Source organism: Callithrix jacchus, chromosome 4 (assembly GCF_049354715.1).
Source record: "Callithrix jacchus isolate 240 chromosome 4, calJac240_pri, whole genome shotgun sequence".
NCBI lineage: Eukaryota > Metazoa > Chordata > Mammalia > Primates > Cebidae > Callithrix > Callithrix jacchus.
The window spans coordinates 134,606,933-134,630,956 of NC_133505.1; the positions used below are offsets into that span (position 1 = coordinate 134,606,933).

Below are 24,024 nucleotides of genomic sequence, written 5' to 3' on the forward strand. Positions count from 1 at the left end.
GGTCAGGGATTCCAAACTTTTTAGCATGAAATCATTTTGAAAAAGAAATACTAAATGGAGTATAAGTATTTTTTTAATAAATTTATAAGTTTAAATTCACTTATGACCAATATCATTTGCATTTCCTACTATAAGGCCAATCAGTGAAAAGAAGTGTTGTAAATTTGAAACCAAGGATTAAAAAAGATAGTTGTATAGGGTTAAAACTAATTCATTTTTGTTGCTTGAAGGGGCAAAAAATGAGAAAGATAGCTGTAATATTAATATCCTATTTGGTTGCACGTTATCAATATATAGAATGTAAATGATATTACATATTATCATCTTAGTAACTAACATTGCAATTTTAAATTATACATATAACATTTAGAAGAACACTTTTTTTTTTACATCTCTTCAGGAATAAAGAAACTTTATGGCAAAACTTAAGGGACCATATTAGTTAATATTCTGTATATGACAGATTTGTGTATTTAAACATTGTTTTTAATTTTAAAAATAGTTAATTACAAAATTAGAGCAAATGCTCTTGAAATCCCTAAAATGCCTACAAAAGAAAGTAGAAAAATATTTGGAATATATAATGTTAAAAAACTCAAATTTGAAAATTCTATAATTCTATTTTCTAACAACAATTGATTTTCCTACTACATCAAATCCAGCATTTACCATCCTCACCCTATCTGTGAAAGAACTCATAGATTTCAACTTACTTAGATTTCAAAGAGCTTATTTTTTGCATAATGTCACAAAGCCAAATGAAACCGCAAACTCATCCACTTAGTTGCTTATGCCAAAAACCTATCATTTCTCATTTTACTTTCCTTGCTACATTTCATTTAATCTATCAACAAGTACTATGTATGTGTTTCTAAAAGTATTAAATATATCCATTTCTCTCTCATGCTACTGCCATTTCCTAGTCCTAGCCACCATTATAGTAGTGTGTGCTCTAAACACACCCTGATGAACTTACAATTTCTTCTCCAGGGAGCATCCAGAGTGTTCCTTACAAGCACAAATCAAACCATGATTCCCTGTTTATGTGGAGAACCCTGCTCCAGTGGTTCTCCTTCACACTTAAAACACAAATTCTATACCGTGGTTTTCCAGGCCTTCATGATCCTCTCTATTCCTTGAATATCCAAAGTTTGTTCTTGATGATCAAGGCTTTTGCATCTGCTTTGCCTTCTCCTTGGTAAGTTCTTCTGGCAACTTATATGATAGGTTAATTTTTTTTTTCCATTTAAATTGCAGCTGAAACATCAACTCAGTGAGGATTTATCTGAAATCCTTTCAAAATTAGTTTTACTCAGGGAACTCACTTAAAATCACATTATACTGCTCTTTTTTTCTTCACTAAATTATGTATCAAAACTTTAAAACTATGTTGATTACTTAATTTGTGTACACACACACACACACACACACACACACACACATATGTATAGTTGGTTTTCCCATCTGAAATATAAGCTCCTTGAAGTGACATGTCTTGTTTACCATTTTAATGCTATCATCTAAAATCATGTACATAGGGAGAGTTCAAAATTTTTTTTGTTGAATAAATGAATCATTTTTGGGGGAAAATCCTCCTATAGCCTGTTTGTGACAACCTTTCTGCTTCTGCTTCTGCTTCTGCCCAGTCCCAGTTGAAAGTTCAACTGACTTCTTAAGGCGTAGATGAGAATTCATCACTTCCAAGAAATATTCCACAAATAATCATTGCTGTTCTTGAAAACTTTATATCTCTGTAGTAGAATACTTACATATAGTATGCATACTTACATTACATACACACATTTTTGAGGTATTTTTTCTAGACTTTAATTTTTTTCAGATCTGGTTATGTGTCATGAGTTGGAACATAAACTTCTTGAAGTCATGGGCTTCTATATCATTTGTTTCCCCTATTTACAGTAATGACAACAGTCATTACTCTATCCAGTAGGTGGAGGCAAGGTAAAAAAATCAATTACCTTTTAAACCTATTTTTCTTACAAAAACAGGAGAAAATTTATATAAGATGTAATGAAATTAAGAACTCAGGCAAAAGTTTTCTCCCTGTATTTTCTCCATTCTAAGAGGGTACAATAGGTTAGATGGGTGGAGGGAGGGGGCAGAAGCAAAAGCAAAGGCAGAACTTCTATTTATAAACATTTTCTTTTTCTGTATTAGATTAAAAGAAAAATGACCATTTCACATTGTTTCTAAGTTATGTCAATTAAATTAAAATATAGCAGAAAAACCACTGATACATCTTCAGGGCATTGAAAAGAATAATTATAAATTATTGTACTAAATAACATTCTGAATAATATTAATTAATTCAACCATTCCAAAGAGATTAATACATATCTTTTAAATATCAGGCACAATTATAAGGAGGCTGATATCCATACTGTCATGAACTTTACAGTCTACCCAGACAGTTCTTCATTTCAATTAGAAATTCCTGAATAATTAACAATTTGACCACTCGTTAGCCTTTGAACCCACTGTGGTAATATTACATTTAATTCTTTTCCAGTTTTTCAAAAGAAAAGAGAGACTTTAGCCTTGCAAACAAGTTGAAAAAATCTATTCGCTGTTAAATTTTTAGTACCTTTATATTTACACAAAAAAGAATTTATAATGATAAAGATATTGACAAACAAGCAGGCAATATTAGTGCCTAACAATAGTCAGTTCTAAGTTATAAACCACTGATTTAAATTTCATTAAAATTGTACTTGTTCCTGGCTTTGCTTTGCTTAGATATGCTTTCATCTGCCCCAGGCTGTAGTATATTCCTCTATTACTAATATACTTTTCTGTAATTTTCTCCCTTCTGAGTTCAGGAAAATAAAAACCTTAAATCACATTAATTTTTGACAACTAGTGCATAGATCCAACAGGCAGGAAGAATGATACACACTTGTTCCCTTGCAGGAGAAAAGAGTGTATGTATCAGCAAGAGTGCTTAGGCCCTCAGAGGAAAACTACAAAATTCTCCACACTGATTACAAGTTTTCAGAAGGGGTAGCAGCTTCCCTCAAGGCAATCCCATCCTAGGGACCAAGAAAAGCCACACCTCTTACCAAAGTTTCTGAGTGGCTGGGCTAACCTACCAGAGTTGATCCTAACTTCTATCCCTTTAACAAAAATGGTAAAAAAGTATCTGAAAAACTTATTGCTAATGCTTTCCTATTTCCTTCAATGTTCAGCAGGCTAAAAATAAAGCATCTTAGTACAATTTAAGAAATTAAGATTAGGGTTTCAGGCTCCGAAGCCCACTTAAATATGTATTTTTTTTCACCCTTGCTTTTAAATCACCCTCATCCTTTATAAATTCTGTGAGGGATGAAACACAAGAGTGCAATTTAAGAGTAGAGACTGTGGAGTTGTACTCAAATTCACCAGTGGTCACTATGATGGGAATAAATTCAATCAAACAGTTTCTAAACACATCGAGTACAACCAAATGGAGCTTCCATAGTTTTACTGTATCTTCTTGACAGATAAGACTGTTCTTTCCTTCTCATGTTTGTTAGTTTTGAATGTCTGTCACTTACAAAAGCATTTCATCCATCTGCACAGAAAAAGGGGCACCAATAAAAGATTTGACAAAAGCAGCATCAGACAAACTTAAGATTATGAAGACAATGGTTTAAAAAAGCATATTCTTCGTCAAGTAATTAGGTATTAGATCACAAAGAAAAGAAGAATGGAGAAATTAGACAAAACATTATCAGTGCTTGTATGTCTTATGTATTTGGATAAAATCTTCCATGTACTTCTAGTCTTTTACTCTTTTGTGACAAGTGAATTTTTCTTAATACTGGAATACATGTTTAAAATGCATGCTAGCACTGAAGTCAAAGATTTTTAGAGGGAGTGGGGAAGGACTTACATCATCATTGCTTACCATAGTAATTTCCAGCTATATCTGGAAATCAGGTGCCAGTGAGGATAAGTTCCACCAAAGTACCTATGGCAAGGCAGTCAATGTGTTTCTGGTATTCTAGACTGACACCAAGAAGGACAATCACTATTTAAAAAATATTATGGTAATGATTAGGTTACATGAATTTTAAGTACTTTCTTGCTATCATTTGTGAAATTCCTGAAACTTTACACTTCATATTGGAAACCAGCCACTATTTTTACTAAAATTCTTAAGGGAAAATAAAAATCTAACATCAGTTCAGACATGCTGCAAATAACAGATTACCCGCTAGTAGTGATTTCCATAATAACCTTGTTTTTTTTCAAACACAGATAACTAAAATTAAGAAAGTCCAGTAATGGATAGCTCAGAACCTTATGGTTGTTAGGGCTCTGAGTTGGCTAATTTGTTTAGTCAATTTGGCTCAACTTTCTGAATTCTTATCCTGATAAAACAATGTCCCAAAGCAAAAAAGATGAGCTGATGGCTGTCCTTGTCACCTGTCTGTTTATAAATCAGGAAGGGAAATATTTCTTTGAACACCTGCATTCTAAGAAGATGTAGCCTTAGATCTCTCATGCCAAGACTGGATTACCTCTACAACACTAACCCAATCACTGGCAGAGGGTGAATGGGATTTGTTGAGAGCAGTTGTTGATCCAACCAGCAGCATCGGGGGTAACCTTGTTAGAAATGCAAATTCTTGGGCCTCTTCCCAGGCCTAATGATTTAGAAACTGTGGAGTTGAGGCCCAGCAATTTGCTTAACAAGCCTCAAAGTGATTCTGACCCAAGCTTAACTTTGGGAAGAGCTGATTTAGACCTTTCTAGCTCATCCCCTTGGTTTGACCTACCTTCCCTGAGCAGCTAAGAAAAAATTCTCCTCAAGGTTCTGCACACATTCCCTCTGCTTCCAATGCTCCTCCCCCAGATGGGTGATGCCCTTATTCCTTCAGGTTTCTGCTCAAACATTACCTCACCAGCAAGACTTTCTCTGATAACTGTATATAAAGCAGTAATGCTCTAGACACATTCTTCCAGCACTTCCTATCCCCTGACCCTTTATTTTTCTTCAAAGGATTTATCACCATTTGACATGCTACATACAGCCAGCCCTTTGCATTTCCAGGTTTCTGCATCCAAAGATTCAAACAACCACAGACTTACATTGTATTTGGTATTATAAGTAATCTAGAGATTAAGTATACAGGAGGATGTACATAGGTTATAGGCAAACACTATGCCTTTTTATATCAGGGATTTGAGCGTACCTCATTTTGGTACCCTCAGGGTCCCGGAACCAGTACTTCATGGATACTAAGGAATGACTGTACTTATTTGTGTGTGTTTGGTCTATTTCCCTCAACTAGAATGTAAGTTCCATAAGAGCAAAGGCTTTACTCTATTAATCCACTTTTCTATCCCCAGGACCTACAACACTGTCTGGTATAATATGGACATAAAATAAATATTTTCTATAGAAATATTGATATCCAAATGAAATTAGAAATAAAAAATGGCTCTTGAATAGACAAGCAACATTATTAAATTTAAAAAAAACCGCTTTCACCATAAATACTATGTTAAAAATTTTCATATGGAAATTTTTCCATTCTATCAAATTTTACAGGCTTTATCTATGGAAATATCAGGCTTTTTAAGAAATAGATTTGACTAACATGCTACATAATCAGGTTTGTTCTAAAAAATCCAGAAATTCACAGGAGGGGGAAATTGGATACAACCAAAGTAGTTTCAAAATGTAAACTACTTACATAAACAGATTACAATACTTGCAATTTCCCATACTGTTGGTTTTGTTTCTTAGTTTTATTCTAAGGATTATTCAACATTCTGATTTCTTATCAATGCCCACTTGCTTTACTTTAAGAATAATTTTATGTAAATAAGTACATGGTTCCACAAATAACTATATATTGAGAAAATTTTAAATGACATAATATGTTAAATATTATTAAAAAATATAAAATATTCAATTGAAATGTACTTTTTGTTAGTTTAATATGGATAAAGAGTATTTCTAGTGAAGTTCTTTTGAAAATCCCTTAAATTTTCGTGTAATTTATATATTTGCATGATTCAGAACATTTAAATCTAACCATAAAAATGTTACTTGTTAAGATACTTTCCTTAAGAAAAAAATATTCACAGTATAAATTCTGGATGGCATCATGGCACAAAATTCTTAGCTGTTAATTTACAAATAGTTGTGTGCGTGCATGAGTGTATAATGAATTAGGGCACTTCATAAATTATATATAAAAAGATAGAGCAAATCAATATCAAATAACACAGTATTTTTTCAGTAGAGAGAACTGAACCTAAAGACACTGAGCATGCAAGTTGCACAATGATCCTGTCTTGTTGTACAAGTGACTCTCTAGTGTTGCTCCATGTTCTTAATGTATCACAAACACTTTTCCCGAGACTTACTCTCCTTTTTGCTTTCAAATACACAACTAACCAAATTCCCTTTCATATGTTAGAACAATTCTGGTTTTGAATAGGTTATTTTATAAATGGAAAGCCGTTCTTGATTTCTAGCACAATTTACCTTCACTGCATTCTTGAAGCATATCTTCTCAGTGACTTCTTGCCTAAAGGAGTTAACAGGCAGAGCCACTGGTCTCAACTGCAATGAACATAACTACCAGAATACCTCTTCTCTTGCATCATAATATGTAACCACGTGACTATTTATTTTAAACACTATGATGCTGATTATTTAATACATATGTTCCTTTAACAGTCAAACCGTTGTGTGTATTCCCTTTATGTGCTGGCTGTCACCAGAGATGTAAGTTTCAAGAAGGCAGGAAACAAACTATTACACTAAGCATTGTTAATTTTTAATTTAATTTTTTGTAGAAATGGGTCTTTCTATATTGCCCAGGCTGATCTTGAACTCCTGGGCTCAAGCAATCCTCCTGCCTCTACCTCCCAAAGTGTTGGGATTACAGGCAAGAGTCACGGCATACAGCCTATACTGGGAATTTTTTAGAATGATTCTCACATGCTCAAAGAAATTTAAAAAAAAAATTTATTTATTATACTTTAAGTTCTGGGGTACATGTGCAGATTATGCAGGTTTGTTACACAGGTATACATGTGCCACCGTGGTGGTTTGCTGCATCCATCACTCCATCATCCACATTAGGCATTTCTCCTAATGCTGTCCCTCCCCAATCCCCTCACTGCCTGCTATTCCTCTGCTAGCCCCCCACCTCCCAGCCACTGGGGTGTGATGTGTCCCTCCATGTCTCCATGTGTTCTCATTGTTCAATACCCATTTATGAGTGAGAACATGTGGTGTTTGGTTTTCTGAAAATTTTCAAAATGATGTTATTTCAGTATGTATGCTAATTGTTCTTAGATTTAAATTCTTTCACATTGTCCTTCAAGAATTGTCACTTTGTAAAATTTCCTGGTCTCTTGTTCCACATCTGATACTTGTACTCTCTGCACAGGACTTCATTTAATTTGTTTAAATGGATCATCTAATATACTTCTCAATTTTTTTAATTGGTGTCACTTGTCCTTCTGCCAAGGAGGTTCAATTATCCCCTATTGTTAAAAAATAAATGTTCCTGCATTTGTTTAATTCTATCACTTCTCACTTCCTCTAGAAATTTATTTTCTTATATATATTCAATATTTTTGGCTCCTCTGGCAGGTTTCCTCTGATAAATAAAATGTACTCATGTCTCTATCATGGTTAATAACTCCTAAATTAAATTCCTAGTAATCTTCTTTCTATCAGTAAGGTATTTCTGGAAAGGATAATCTCCCTAAACCACCTTTATTTTCTCAGCTACTGTTCACTCTAAAGTTTTGTTTCTATCCACTATCTTTGTGCCCAGTCACTCTAACTGAATGCTCTCTTTTCTAAACTCAACCAGAGGTATCCCAATTTGCAAACCCAGTTGCCTCTTCTCAAACCTATTTTATCTGAGCTTTCTATGCTGCTTAAAACTATTCACTATCGTTTGTAGGCTCCTTCTTGGTATATCTTCCTTTCTTCAATGTTGTGACAAGGCATTCCACTAGTTATGCACCTTTCAATGTAGTTGCTTCTATTCTAGCTTCTCTCCAACTTCTTTTCTTCCTCCTACTGTTTAAACATAGGTGTCCTCCAAGAAGCTCTCCCTGTCTTCCTAGTCTAAGTTCTCTAGTTCCAGACATTCTCCAAATTTTTATTTGTTTTTCCAACTGCATTTAAGCTAGCTATTTTTTTGGTACCCCATACTTGGCTTTTCCAAAATGAAACTTTTTTTTTTTTTAATTTCAGCCTTTGTTTCTAGTCTTTTCTGTCTTTTTCACTAACATCACGTCTTCCTTGTGTGGTTGGTTCAGGACAGAAGTTTAGCATCATATTTAAATCCTCAGCTTTGTTCTCAGCAGATGCACACCAAGGCATGTTAACTGGTACTCCACCATTACATCCTCCATATCCTTATTCCTATTCTTTCACGTAATCACTTATCTCCTCCCATATTTTAGTACAACAGCTTTAAAATTCACTTTTATGTTTGAAAAAACACACAAACTTACAGATAATTTACAAATACACTACTCACATTTTTCACTTTACTAAGCATGAAGAGTAAGTTACTGCCCTGATGCTTCCCTTATCCAGAATACAGCAGTATTTCCCATAAACAAGAACATTTTCCTATAGAGCACAAAATGATGTTTAAACTTAAGGAAATTAATTACTGTCTAAAGTCCAGATCCCATTAAAATTTTGCAACTGTCCTGATGATGTCCTTTTTCTCTAATTGACCCAATGAGGATCATGTATTATATTTAGTTGCTAGATCTCTTTGGTTCCCTTTAGCCTGAACAGTTCAGACTTCCCTTCACTTTCAAGGCCTTACATTTTTGAAAATTATAGGTCAGTTATGCTATAGAATGTTCTCACTTTGGATTTGTCTGATATTTTTTAAATGTTAGATTAAGGTTATACATCTTTGGCCAGAATATCACAAAAGTGATGCTGTGCTTTGTCTGCATCCTAGTGGGAAACCATAGTGACTCTCCCAATATGTTGACTTTCATCATTTGGTCAAAGTATCTGCTAGGCTCTTCCACTGTGAGGTTAATCTGTACCTTTTATAATTATTAAGTTTTGGGGAGTTACTGTGAAACTATGTAAATAACTGGTTTCTCATCCATCTTTCTCTATATATTAATTATATCAGTAAGTACGTGTGCTTTCCTATTTTATTCAGTGTTATCATCAATCACCATCTTTATTTTGATTCTCAAGTAACAGACCTCTGGTTCAGCCAACGAGGGGGCCCCTTGAAGTTGGCAATGGTATTCTCTTGATATGCCCTTGTTATTTTTTTAGTGCTTTCTGGCAAAAAAAAAAAAAAATTTAAATCTAGTTTCATGTTGTACTTTCCTGGATCCAGCCCTGGATTGAGCTATTTCTCCAAACATCCCCAGGTACTTTTATTGGATAATGCTATTTAGACACCAAAATCTGGATGTTAGGGGTATTTACCATCAATGTGTTATTGCTCCCAGACTCTCACTCTCAACGGACCATGTGTATGGAACACACGCACAGAGACACCTATACACACACAGTTTCATCTGTGTTTTTTTTTTAACTTTCTCCCCACCCTGCCACATACACACATAATCTCTGCCATCTCTGGTGTCACATTCTCCCCTGTGTGGCTGTGCTCTTCATTCCATGCAGATTCAGGTACTCTGCACACGACCAACCTCCACCTGGAAGTTCGCCTTGGGCTCTCATTTCCCATGCTGGACTGTCTACTGTGTTGATATTCTACATGCCCTAGTTGTGCTCCTAAATCCTAGCAGTTCACCTCCACATGTGGACATTCTTCTCCCTGTTCAAGTTCTGATTTCCCACACAGGATTGTGCCATCCACTGTCTCCGTGAAGATGAGCTGAATTTGATTAGTTTCTGAGATGCTGCACAAGGCTGATCCTCTATGAGACTGTCTCCATCTGGCTCAGGCTCTGACAAGGTCTGTGGGGCCACTGCTGCTGCTTCTGTCTCCCACTGGTACGTGAGGGTCCAACCATGCTCTGCCCACCCCAATGGTTGTGAGATGAATTGTTAAGGAAAAACAGTAAGAAAAAAGGTTGAGAAAAAAGAAGAGCTATACCAGGCTTTCAGCTTGTTTCTTTACCTGTACTATTTTACTGCATCAATCTAACATATATGCTATTGAGATTTTTTTTAACCCAAAATGTTACATATAACTGGGATTAAGTTACTTTCACTTCAAAAGCTTTCAGTGATGTGCTGTTGCCTTTGCAATGTAGTTTGAATTCAAGGTGCTGCCAAATATGAACATAAACTTTCCAGCTTTTCTTTCTCTGCATTGATGTGAATGAGACAGAAAACTTTTATTCTTTAGATGTAAAATATATTTTCTAGTCCTATAGCTTTTATTCTACCTAATTACTTCTAACTGGATTATCTTCCCTTTCATTTCCAACTGTCAAAATAATGTCCATCTTGGAATGTATGATTTAATGTTACTTCTTCCATAAAATTATTCTCTTAGCTTCTCCACCACAAGTAATTATAAATATTAATAATAGTAGCAATGAGTTATAAGAATGTATTAAAAACGTCTCACATGTACTTTACTAGAAATTTCACATCTAATATTTCTGCTCTTTTGTTAGTCCTGAAAATTAATTATTTTTGACTCCAATTTCATTTTACATACAATAAGAAAACATCAGCATAGAGAGTTCAGATGAGTTGTTCAAGGCCTAAGAGCCAATAAATAGAAGAGGGAGGGTTTGGATCTAGAATTTAGTCTGAATTGAAGGCTAATGCTATTTGCAGTGGGACATAAGCATTGGTCACTACAGGTCTCCAGCCACTTTGTCTTTTTTCTTCTGAACATAGCACATTTGCATCATACTTTACTTAAGTTTCACATATTACTTAGAAGAATAAAAGCTCCTTGAGGACAAGGTTCATTCACGTTTAATTTCATATCCCTACCATCAGAGAGCCTTGATCATGGAGAACATTTAGCACAAAGAAGAATGAACCATGGACTGGGAGTCAGGAAGACCAATTTATAATCCTGCTTTGCCACAGGTCATGAGGATATGAAATGATACTTTAAATAGACACTTAACTTCCCTGACCCTAGAATTCCATGTTTCTAAAAGGTTATGGTTATGAGACTGTATGACTTTTATTTCTATCCAAATTAAACTCCTGAGTTGCTTGATTTAATAAAGAAATAAATAACTTTTAACATAAGAGAATAAAAAATATTCAATCACATCCATCATTCTCTTTCCATATATTTGAAAGTTTTTTGGTGCTTTCAATTTTGAGAAACTACTTCATTAAAAAGTCAAATTTGATCATTATCTTTAGTGAACTGAAAAGTCACAAAGTTTATTTTGACAAACAGCAATGTGAATTCAGTTTTTCAAGTAAACATCCCCCAAAGCACTTACAAAGAACTTACAGAATAAGAAAAACATATTACATATTACAATAATAGCAAAAACTAAAAAGGGATATATATATATATTTAATTTCTGGGGTACATGTGCAGAATGTGCAGGTTTGTTACATAGGCATACACATGCCATGGTGGTTTTCTGCACCCATCAACCCATCATCTACATTAGGAATTTTCCCTAATGCTATCCCTCCCCTAGCTCCCCAACCCCCAACAGGCTCTGGTGTGTGATATTCCCCTCCCCGTGTTCATGTGTGAGAATATGCAGTGTTTGGATTTCTGTTCTTGTGTTAGCTTGCTGAGAACAATGGTTTCTAGCTTCATCTATGTCTCTGCAAAGGACATGAACTCTTCCTTTTTTACGGTTGCATAGTATTCCATGGTGTATATGTGCCACATTTTCTTTATCCAGTCTATCATTGATGGGCATTTTGGTTGGTTCCATGTCTTTGCTATTGTGAACAGCACTATAATAAACATACACATGCATGTGTCTTTATAGCAGAATGATTTATAATCCTTTGAGTATATACCCAGTAATGGGATTGCTTGGTCAAATGGTATTTCTGGTTCTAGATTCTTGAGGAATCACCACACTGTCTTCCACAATGGTTGAACTAATTTACACACCCACCAACAGTTTAAAAGCATTAAAAAGGGATATTTTAATCTGAAAATGATGTACAACTAACATATAAAAAATGAACTGGCCCTGTGGCATTTGGTTTCATATTTATAATTTAAACATGGCTTAAGACCTAAGTAATGGGTGGAGAGTTGGATATATTTTTTCTATTGGATTATAACCATTCATGAATTTGGGATTCCTATCTCCTCTTCATTTTCTTAAGGTCTTGTATTTGCCATGATTGTTGCCTAAATATTTCCTGCATTGCTTATTTTTTTTTTGTTTTGCTTTGTTTTTGTTTTTGTTTTTTACAGATGGGATCTTGCTCTGTTGCCCAAGCTGGAGTGCAGTGGAGTGATCATGGCTTACTACAGCCTCAAACTCCTGGACTCAAGTGATCATCGTCCTTCAGCCTCCCAAGTAGTTGTGACTACAGGTGTGTGATACCATGTCCGGTTAATTTTAAAAGTAATTTTGTAGAAATGGGGTCTCACTATGTTATACAGGCTGATCTCAAACACCTGGCCTGCAGGGATCCTCTTGCCTTGGCTTCCCAAAGCGCTTGGATTACAGGCATATGCCACCATGTCTGGCCATGTTTAATGCAATGTGTGTTTAAATTTTTCCAGCTCCTTTACTAGAAGGGTCCATTATTTGGGAGATTTTTTTTTTTAATCTTGTAATTAGACTTGTGTAGCTCTGGCAATGTGGTCTTTCTTTTCTGTTCTTATCTTTTTCTTAATTTACATCACTGCTCATACTGAGCATCCTATGGTTTTGGAATGACCTGTGGATGCCTTAGTGAAGCTTCCACTTTGTTTTTCCATCCCTCTTTCCTCTTTAATTCCTCTGGTTTCCTAGCTTTTATTCAGCATATAGCTAAAGATTAAGGAGTAGTCAAACTCCTGAGACGAGCCTACGGTCAGGTTTTTAAAGGGCCTAAGGTCAGGTTTCTTTTTTTCTTTTTTTTTTTTGAGACGGAGTTTCGCTCTTGTTACCCAGGCTGGAGTGCAATGGCGCGATCTCGGCTCACCACAACCTCCGCCCCCTGGGTTCAGGCAATTCTCCTGCCTCAGCCTCCTGAGTAGCTGGGATTACAGGCACGCGCCACCGTGCCCAGCTAATTTTTTGTAATTTTTAGTAGAGACCGGGTTTCACCATGTTGACCAGGATGGTCTCGATCTGTTGACCTCGTGATCCACCCGCCTCGGCCTCCCAAAGTGCTGGGATTTCAGGCTTGAGCCACCACGCCCGGCCAAGGTCAGGTTTCTATACTTCCTTAAACTTCTGTTCAATGCTATATCTACTTAGCACCACAATTCAGACTTCATGTCATCATGTATTTTTATTCCTTAATCTTTCTGTTGTTTTCTTTATCCATACCTGAAATATGCTTTTAAATACCTGTTCTTATTTACTCAAGTAAGAGTTTGAAAATCTGAAGAGTATATATATTGGGTGTAGAGAGATAGCAAAAGTATGAATGAGTAATGGATAAACATAATTTTTTAGGATTCTTCAGCAAATAATTAATGAATCAAGGTATTATATAAGCAGGTATACAATCTGAATGGCAAATGACTAAATGGGCTGTCATTTCTTAGAAGGTTCTAAAGACGGTTTTCAAGAAATCCTTTTCACAAATATTTCATATGGAGTAGGCCCACATCCTCTACTTAGAGAAGGATTTGGCAAGATACAGGCTCTGGGTGACCTTAGCCTACGTCAAAACTCTTTATGTAAAGGTCTTTAAATCATCACTCAGATTCCTCTTTCCCTTAGTGTCAATAATGATTAATTTTCGAATTATTCTTCATACATCCAATTCTCTACTTCCTTAATTGTATTTCTAACATTTGGGATTTTCTCTAATTTCTTCAAATATTCTTTTAACTAGCCCTTGAGACACTAGATATAGATATTTTACAAAAAAGAGTTAGCATAGCAGGACTAAGACTGAAATTCTTGGAAAGGGCTGCTTGCAAAGTTGACCTTGGCCTGATGTCCAGAAACTCGAATTTGGGAGGGTTTCCATCATTCCCTAACTGAGAAGAGTGGTCCCTTGAGCCTAAATTGTACAAACAATGTGTTTTATGCTAAAAATCTGCTTTCCTTCTGGGAGTAGGGAATCTTGGTAGATGCTAGCAAGAATGGGCCCATGTGACCAGTCTCACTAAAAACCTTAGAAACTGAGTCTCTAATAAGCTTCCTTGATAGACAACATTCCACATGTGTTGTCCCAATTTCGTCCTGGAGAAATTAAGTATGTCCTGTGTGATTCCGTAGAAGGATGCTCTTGGAAGCTTGCACCTGGCTTCCTCTGAACTTTGTCCATGTGACTTCTCCCTGTCCTGACTCTGTTTTGTATCCTTTCACTGTAATAAATCATAGCCACAAGAACAGGACAACACACAGTATAACTGAGTCCTCCTTGTGAATCAACAAATCTGAGGGTAGTCTCGGAAACCCCTGAGACAGATACATATCTGGATAATATGATATCTAAGTCATAATACATCTATATAGGTACTGCATATACCTTTTAACTTTTATTAGTTATTTTATCCCTTTTTTTTTTTTTTACAAATTAAACAAGAAAGTGTATATTCTTTGTTGTCTGGCTGTCACTCAAATAATGTTTGTTATACTTATGTATATTATTTTGCATAGTCTTAGTTTGCATTCTTTGCTTTAGAGCATGGCATGATGTGAATATACCCAACTTATTTACACAGTGTACAACTGGTTACTGCTGGGTTATTTCCAGTTTGTTGCTTTTATAAATAGTGCTGCCATAAATTTTGTAGTCCGTGTTTTTGGGAGTATTAACATAATATTTCTTTGGTGAGTATTTCAGGAATGGAATTTGTGGAACAGAGGTTAGTTTCCTTTCAGTCCATGTTGCTAGACAGTTTTCCAAAGTGGTTGTACAAATTTATATCCCCACCAGCAGATGATGTGAAACTTCCCATAAGTTTACATGCTTCTTAAGACTTGGTATTTTCTACACTTTTTTATTTTAGTAATTTTGGAATGGGTGTAGTGGAATCACACTGTGGTTTCAATTTGCATTTTCCTGTTGAGTACCATTTCATAGGTTAATTGATCATTTTATATTTCCTTTTCTCTTAAGTGTCTGCTCAATTATTTCCTCTATTTTCTAATGGATTGTCTCGTTTCCTTACTAGTTTCAGTAGTTTTAAAGTACATTTTTGATATGACCTATTTGATATATATTTATTACAAATATCTTTTCGTCTCTGTAAATTCTATTTTACTCTCATAATGGTATCTTTTGATGGAAAAGAGGTCTTAAATAGAATTTATCATTTATTCATATTTAGCATATTTCTGTCTCCTATCTAAGAAATCCTCACTTATTCTTTTTAAAAAATTGTTTAAATTTTATTTATTTATTTTTTGTAGAGGATGCAGGCAACAATCTTTGCCTAATATAACATCAGAAAAGACATTCTCCTATATTCTTCTAAAAGCTATACTGTTATATCTCTTTTAGGTAGCTCTATATTTTTTATATAGTGTGAGTCACGGGTCAAATTACAATGTCTTCTATTTAGACATGGAAAAAGTACCATTTATTGAAAAGAGTATCCTTTCCCCTCTTCCCAACAGTTTCAACTTTGTCATAAATATGGTGAACATGTATGTGTGCTTCTATTACTGGAGTTTCTCTTTCACCGGTCAGAATTTTTATTCTTGTGCTATTACCAGACTGTCTTAATTACTGTAACTTTATCGTGGACCTTGATAACAGCCAGGAACCCTATTTTTGTTGAAGAATAGGCTTGCATGTTCTTGGTCCTTTGCATTTTCATTTGGTCTTTAGAGTCAGATTGTTAAATTTTTTTAAAACAAAATTGGGATTTTTGATTGTTTTAAATTTATACATTAATATAGGAGAACTGACATTTACCAGTATTGAATCTTCTAATTCATGAACGTGGTGTGTCTTCCCACTAATTTAGGTATTGTTTAATTTCTCTCAATAAGGTTTTGTAGTGTTCAGTGAAGAGTATGTATAATCTATCTTTTGCCAGATATATTCCTACTCTGATTTTTAAAGATCCATTATAAATGGTGTCATCTTAAAATACTGTTTTGTTGCTGCTATGCTACTCATTTTTGAATACTGATGATATAATAATCAACCACCTTAGTGAATTTTTTTCTGAAATGGATTATAAGTTAGTTCTCCGAGGTTGTACCAATTTATGTTTTTCCAGTCTCTTCTAAGTATGTGATTATAGCATTGTAAATTAGGTTGGAAACTCCATCCTTTCCACAGTTATCAGCGACAGTTTGATCAGTTTACGTATAAATGTCATCCCTCTTCTCCTGTAGATGTAGCCATAAATGTAAGGTACCTGCAATAGGCTTCTCAGGAAAGAGAGGGTCATAGATCAAAAATTATCCCATAAAACAGTTTAATTTCCATAAAAGCAAAATGCTTGAATCATCTTCAGGTCAGTTCTAGTTTTTCCATTTCTCTCTACATCTTAGCATCCCAGTTACTATCATTCTGTATGAAATTATTAGAATAGTAATATTCCATATGCAAACAATAATAGTTTGTTACTTTTAAAGCAAAGAAATAGTTAACTTCCATCTAACTTGTCATTGGGATGAAAACAGTGATCATGCATCTTCGAAGGTCTTTACCTCATATCTTTTCTGTTTCAGTGACTTGGCTATTTCTCTAGGAAATGGTGGAGAAGAGTCTATTTATATTAGCAATGAGAGAAGAAAGAGAGGTTCCAGGGTCCATTTTGAAGTGAATTAAGAAGAAACCAGTTAGACACAGGGTATTTCAGACATAACAGTTGTAATGGGAGAACTGTCATCAACTTTAAGAATAATTCAAAATGTTGGGAAAAGCTGAATGTTGAAAATTAGATGTGATACTCCTTTTTAATTTCTCGTTCTGATCTTATGCTTGAGAACCATAAAAATATTCAGAGCTATTATTTTTACTTTGCCTGTAAAATTTAAAGACATCCACCAATGAAGTCAGAGTTTCTCATTTTCAAAACACAGTACATTCTTGTGCTACTTAGTTATGTTCATCCTTATGACACTTAATAGAATTTTAATCTCTCTCCATAATGTCCTGCATCGCGAATTTAAGTAATAAGAGGTAATAATAGCTAGATTCCCTTTGGATTCGGTGCTCTAATACATCATCTCGTTCGTTCTAGTTAATTCATTTGAAATAGGTCCTTCACATCGAAATGAGAGTACCAGGAAAGCAAAAAGACTATAGAATATAGTCATAAAAAAAGCAGTGATTACATTGAAAAGAGAATTTTCGCTAAACTGTCTTCCTATTAAGTAGCCATTTGGGTTAATAAGAAGTCACTGATTATCACAGAATTCAGCAGAAGAAAACTCATTTGAATAAAGCTGATGTAAACACAGACTAGGATTAAATTAAATTTAATTCACATTAGTTTATAGATTATATTTTTAACAGACTGCTTTCTTACTAGAATCAAATAAAGTCTTAGCTTTGGCCAAAATATATTCTATATTAGAATGTGAAATATATATCACAATATAAATACACAGTTAAATAAAAAAAAACTCTAGTTATTTAATAAATTTGCCTTAACTCGCATATAAACTGCTCTAATAATGTCCATAATTACAGACAGTACTATAACTAGTTTCACTAAACATGAAAGCTGAAACATCTACCTTAAGTTTTGTTCAAATTCTACTACCAATTCAACAAATATTTATTGTATCTAATATGACTCTCACTTTATACTTGTCCTTGGCATATAGTGATATATAAGACTATTAAATCAGAGCTTGAAACTTGGCTAAATAAGTATTTTTTTTTTTTTTAGTTTTAGTAAAATGTTTTATTTTCTATTATAAATATGATACTAACAGGTAACAATGAACTCTTCGGTGTTTCCATACAAAATACAACTTTTTCTAAAATAAAGGGGCTAGGCTGGGCGCGGTGGCTCATGCCTGTAATCCCAGCACTTTGGGAGGCCGAGGCCGGCAGATCATGAGGTGAAAAGATTTAGACCATCCTGGTCAACATGGTGAAACCCCATCTCTACTAAAAATACAAAAAAAAAAAAAAAAAAATTTAGCTGGGCATGGTGGCGTGTGCCTGTAATCCCAGCTACTCGGGAGGCTGAGGCAGGAGAATTGCCTGAACCCAGGAGGCGGAGGTTGCGGTGAGCCGAGATGGCGCCATTGCACTCCAGCCTGGGTAACAAGAGCGAAACTCCGTCTCAAAAAATAAAAATAAAAATAAATAAATAATAAAATAAAATAAACGGGCTAAAAAACAATTTCCTGAGGAGGAGAGAGTGAGTGAAACACATACTTTGTTCAAGATACTTTGTCCCAGAGTACATTTGGAATGTTTATAAGTATTCATTTTAAGTTTTCAAAAAATGAGAGAAAAGCAACAGACTGTTGCACATGGTCTGAACAGAAAATTTGTGTGGTAAAGGTCACACTGCAAACTGGAATGTTTTATGGAGGGACACCAGATTTTCCAGAGAACTAAGTTATTTTTAGCAAAATTGATATAAATACAAAGGATATTAGGAAAGCAAGGTCCCAGCTCTTCAGTAATTACAGCCGAGGCTGGAAAGAGGGTGGGAAGGCAGGGGAGGGTTTGACTGTGGGACCGGTGGAACACAAGACTTGCCCATAGGAGTCATCTAGGAAGAAAGGTCCTTTCTAGACCCTTTCCATTCAGCCCAGGGATTCCTGGACAGGGTTGTCCTTCTCGTGGGAAGTGGCTTATGTACTGAAAATGCACTTCATCCTATAGAAGGAAACCTTTACTAAAGCTAACAAGGGGAGCCCTTCAAACTCCAGAGACTCTTCTATATACTCAGTGCTATTTCTAACTCTGGTCATGCAATTTTTAATGTTTAATTCATTTTTTATATTGGGAAATACTTTACCTATCTACCCACATATCTATAAACAAATTTATAAGAGTGAAGTGCATACATTTTAAATACGCAGTTCAACAGATTTTTACCTATGTCTGCACCTGTGAAATATGGAACCATTACTTCACCAGAAGGTTCCTTCATGCCTCTTCCCAGTCATATAAGTATGCCATTTTGACTATTAAATGTGTCTTCAAAATGCCCTGTCAGAAAACTTTTTCTTTTCATATGGAAAAATTTCACACCAAAGCTGACCATACTTGCATGACGTTAGTTTAAAATGTAGGGCTGGGTGCAGTGGCTCAAGCCTGTAATCCCAGCACTTTGGGAGGCCGAGGCGGGAGGATCATGAGGTCAACAGATCGAGACCATCCTGGTCAACATGGTGAAACCCTGCCTCTACTAAAAACACAAAAAATTAGCTGGGCATAGTGGCGCGTGCCTGTAATCCCAGCTACTCAGGAGGCTGAGGCAGGAGAATTGCTTGAACCCAGGAGGCGGAGGTTGCAGTGAGCCGAGATCATGCCATTGCACTCCAGCCTGGGCAACAAGAGCGAAACTCCATCTCAAAAATAAATAAATGTGGTAGTTTTTTTTTCATCTCTTTTCTTTTCTTTTTTTCTTTTGAGACAGAGTCTTAGTCTGTCACCCAGGCTGGAGTGCCATGGTGCAGTCATAGCTCACTGCAGCCTCAAACTACTAGACTGAAACAATCCTCCAGTCTTCCAAGTAGCTGGAGCTACAGGTGCATGTCACCATGCTTGGTTAATTTTTTTAGTTTTTGTAGAAATAGGGTTAGTTTTTCACATGTGGAAATAATGATAAATGTTCAGAGAAGAAAGTGTATTAGATCTGAACAGAAACATTAAAAAACAAAGAAACAAAAACCCTAGTTTCTCCCTTTCCCTAACAATCTCTATCATGAAAATTTAGTTTTGTTTTTATATATATTTCATTCAAAACTGTCTAACATAAATTATGTTCCTCTTAAGTAAAGTACAAAATTATTAGTATAACGATAAGATAGTAAACACATATACTATTTATAATATGCTAAGCACTATTTAAACACTTCATACATATTTTATTTTTTCATTTTTAGTGAAACAAGGTCTTGCTATGTTGCTCAAGCTTATTTCCAACTCTTGGTCTCAAGCTATCCTCCCACTTTGGCGTTGCAAAGTGCTGGGAGACACCACGTCTGGCCTCTATATGCTATTTTAATCCTCACAAAAATAAGTATGAACACTTTATTATTTAATGTTTGGAATGAGTGTTTACATAATTTGCTCAATGCTAAAACACTCCTAAGAGACCCAGTCAGTATTTGAACTCAGATAATGTAAGGCCAGAGTCCTTTCTCTTACTCAGTATACCACACTGCCTTCCTGAGATCCAGAAGTGCAACAGACCTAGATTATTAGAAAAATAATGGACTATTTCTTACCACCTCAAAGTTTCTGGCAATTATTCCATGCCACATGGGTAAGACTATTTCCAGGATCTCAATCCTCGTATAGTTTAACTATCATATGATATTTGTCATATGTTTCTTATTTGTATTGAGAGAGAGATATAAGGACACAAACATCTCAGGCAAGAGCAAATAATGAGATAACTGAAAAAAAAGTTATGTTAGGATAATATATATCTATCATTGCTCAGTTGCAGAAACATTCTGTAGCATGACATATCTATAGAACTTCACAGGTCGATTTGGGACCCTTTTACAATTTTGGTTCTACTTTAAATCTGGAAAAATACAGGTGATATAGACCTAAATGCCTCTGCTATTATCTTTTAAAAATTTCAACTCTAGTTCCTGATTTGTAAGCTAAATTTTTAAAATAAAATAAATCCTTTATATCATATGTATCTGTACATATTTTCTCTTTTAAAATTGCTTTTTTACAAACGCTATCAAAAGGAATTTTAATATGTGAATTGAAAAAATTATGTATTTGTTTTCTTCCATGGAGCTTCTTTAAATTATTCACAGGAGTCAAGGGGAAAGTCTTTCTTAATCATTGTCTTACAAATCAGGAGTAAAGCACAAATGCTGATTGAGCCGATTGATGGAGAAAAATGACGAAAGGAAAGATCCCAGTACAGAATATGGCCGTTCATTTCTATTCCAAATGAATCAACTACTCACAAATGTGGATCTCCTACTAATTCTGACAACAAACTGAGGGACTACATTAACTTCTCTTCCAGGGTCCACAAGGGGCGTGGTTTCAAGAACTTCCCAGCCCCACGCCTCCATCCACTTGCCCATCCAGGAACCTAGAGTTCTTTGTCTAACTTTCCCACTCTGGGGCTAGGTAAAATTCCAGGTGAGCTTCCTTTGTTCAGAAAGTCCGCCAAAAGCCCTGGAAGGAGGGGCTCTGTTGTGGGCCCAAGCAACCAATCTGGGATCAGAGTCAAAGATCAATCACTCCAGAGGAAGTTTGAAAGAACTCCTCTCATTGGATAAAACATGAATGGTGGGAATAACTTCAAAGCTAAAACTCCATTGTACCTTATCTGTGCGGATTTTCCCTCTCTGGGATCCCCTCCCACAACAGTGTCGGAGCTCTCTCTATTTCTCTCTCTTTCTCCCTCTCTGCCAAGTAAGTCACTCTCTGCAAAACTCTTTGGGTGTGGTATTTACTTGACTGGTAAGCTCACGGCACCGCCAGGGCCTCTTTCCCATTCCTGGGGCCAGAGAGCCCAAGAACCTCAGGGCACATACCATCCGGGAGACAGCTGAGTCCCATCCACGACCCGGTTACAAAACCACCCAAAGAACCAACCCTCTGAGGAGGCCCATGTCTGCATGCAGACAGCTTTTTCATGTTTCTCTTGCTAGAATACATCAAGTAGCCATTTCTCCTTTGTTGGCACAATCAAGTAACTCTTGAATGAAGAATTAAAAACACAGAGAATGTAGGAGACTTTCTCTCACTTGGAACTTTACATACTCACTCAAAGACACAAGTGTTTCCTCGTCAAAGAAACTAGGCAAGTAAGCCATAATACTCCCGGTTAGCAGGTATTGCCCTGGCTATTAGCTAGCCACCACAGATCTGATTTCTCAGAATAAGTTTAAAAAAAGTAAATGTAACTGTACTACTGATGAAGATATGGACCAATCTCTACCCCTATAATCTTATATATATATATATATATGAATTAGCTTGGTTCTTTTTATGTTTGATTGTCTACAATGGAAAGTAATAGAGGTTTTTAAACAAGTGACTTGCTATTTTCTTCGGCTGGATATGCTGTTCCTAAGATATTGGTTGATCAGCAGCACAAGACCTTTCAGATACTAAATGGCAGAAATAAGCTCTTTCAAGGTTTTCTAGATCTTTCTTATTCTGATAATAGGATTCCTTCAGTCAAGTACTACAGGATGGAAAGTAGCACCCCATTACTTGTTAAAGATGCCCAAGTGAGTCACAGAACTAACTGTAATAGAAATGCCACATTGAATTAGCCCTGAAGCAGGGAACAAAGTCCTTCCATTTTAGAAAGGGGGAAAGTGTAGTTAAAACAAGCAAAAAAAGCAAACCTCTTACCTTTTGTAGCAATGCGTACACACTGGGTTTTAGTTTCCTGATAGAGTAAAAATGAAAGAAAAGAGTCAATGGATAGATAATATTTCCTGTTTCATAAACTATAATTATTATGAAGATCCATCTGGGGTCATAAAAAGAGATTATAAACAACAGAACTTTAATATTAAGAAAACTTTAAAAAATATCCATTTCTAGGGATATTTTTTAAAAATCTAAAATAATAACTTTGAAAAGTATTTGTTTTTTATAAACATGTAAATATCTGTTTTCACCTTGCAATGAAATAGTCTAGTTTGTGACAAGTCATATAGCATTCCACTTTCATGTATAGTACTGTGTAAACTATCAGAAAGAAAAATGTATTTGCAAAGCTAATACAAATCCGGTCTAAATATAAATTTAATTTTCATCTGAAAGCTGTAGACTCAGATCAAAGCTGGTCATTACATACTTTCATTTGGATCCTAGCATGACTAAAGAGCTAAATGATAGTAGTTAGAAAGATCATCAAAACATTGCATCATAGTTGCAGTGTAATTTATTTGTTCTTTTAATGTAGCTATTAGGAGTTAAATGTTTCTCAGCATTTATAATTTTCCTCCTCTTGCTAGACAGAGGGGGTAGACAATGTAGAAGCAAGAGGAAAGGACAAGAAAAAATGTCTTTATTATTTTAATGCTGTAGGGTGGCAGTAGGAGACACATATTCCCGCCAGCTACTTGTGGGCCTACTCTTCACTTCTCCAGGCCTTAGTTGATTGAGTGTATATCCTTGAATAGACAAGAGGTGAGAAAAGGTATCAAAGCTTGTGAACAAACCAGAGGCTGTTTGCAAGTTGCATTTATAACTCCAACTTGGGTAGTTCTATATGTTGATAATTTATAAAGGAGTTTATAATTTCTGCTTAAGCATTTTTTATTTTTAAATTAAAATAAAGCAGTGAGGGGAGAATTAGTAATTAAAAATAAAATTTTGCACTTCTATTACTTGTGACCTCAGACCTTCATGGTAACCTACAAGAGATTACTTCACATTCGCATAAAGGCTCAAAAGGATATTCATTTCCTAAAAGCAATTGCTGTTAACTTTCTATCAGCATTACCAAACTCTGCTGGCAGAAGCCATATCAACTTTAAAACTCTTTGCCAAGATAACTGTGAAATATATTGTTGCCATTCTGTATTTTGATAAAACTACAGTGTAGATATATTAACAATTGGAAGAGAAAATTCATATCAAAGCTTTTAAAGAATGACAGAAAATCCTTTATAAGTAACAGATATTCATTAACACTCCTCTGGTATAATAGAACAAATAACCAAAGTTAATTTGGAACCTCTCTAAAGATGAAAACCCTCACACAAAACTATGCTTCCTACAAAATGCTACATTATACTCAGAATGGATTAATAACTTCCATAGTGTTCTGTTTTTAGAGCAGCCTCCTTGCAGCA

General features: G+C 35.3%; 1 protein-coding gene across 17 annotated transcripts in view; it reads right to left on the minus strand.

Annotated features, from left to right (window-relative positions):
* The window catches only part of PTPRK (protein tyrosine phosphatase receptor type K), a 574,046-nt gene that overhangs the window by 80,699 nt on the left and 469,323 nt on the right, over positions 1 to 24,024 (minus strand). For all 17 annotated transcript variants that reach the window (XM_035296658.3, XM_008995016.5, XM_078370080.1 and 14 more), the window contains exon 13: positions 22,571 to 22,607. In XM_035296658.3, the coding sequence (XP_035152549.2) occupies positions 22,571 to 22,607 (37 nt within the window). The remainder of the gene's footprint in view (positions 1 to 22,570; positions 22,608 to 24,024) is intronic.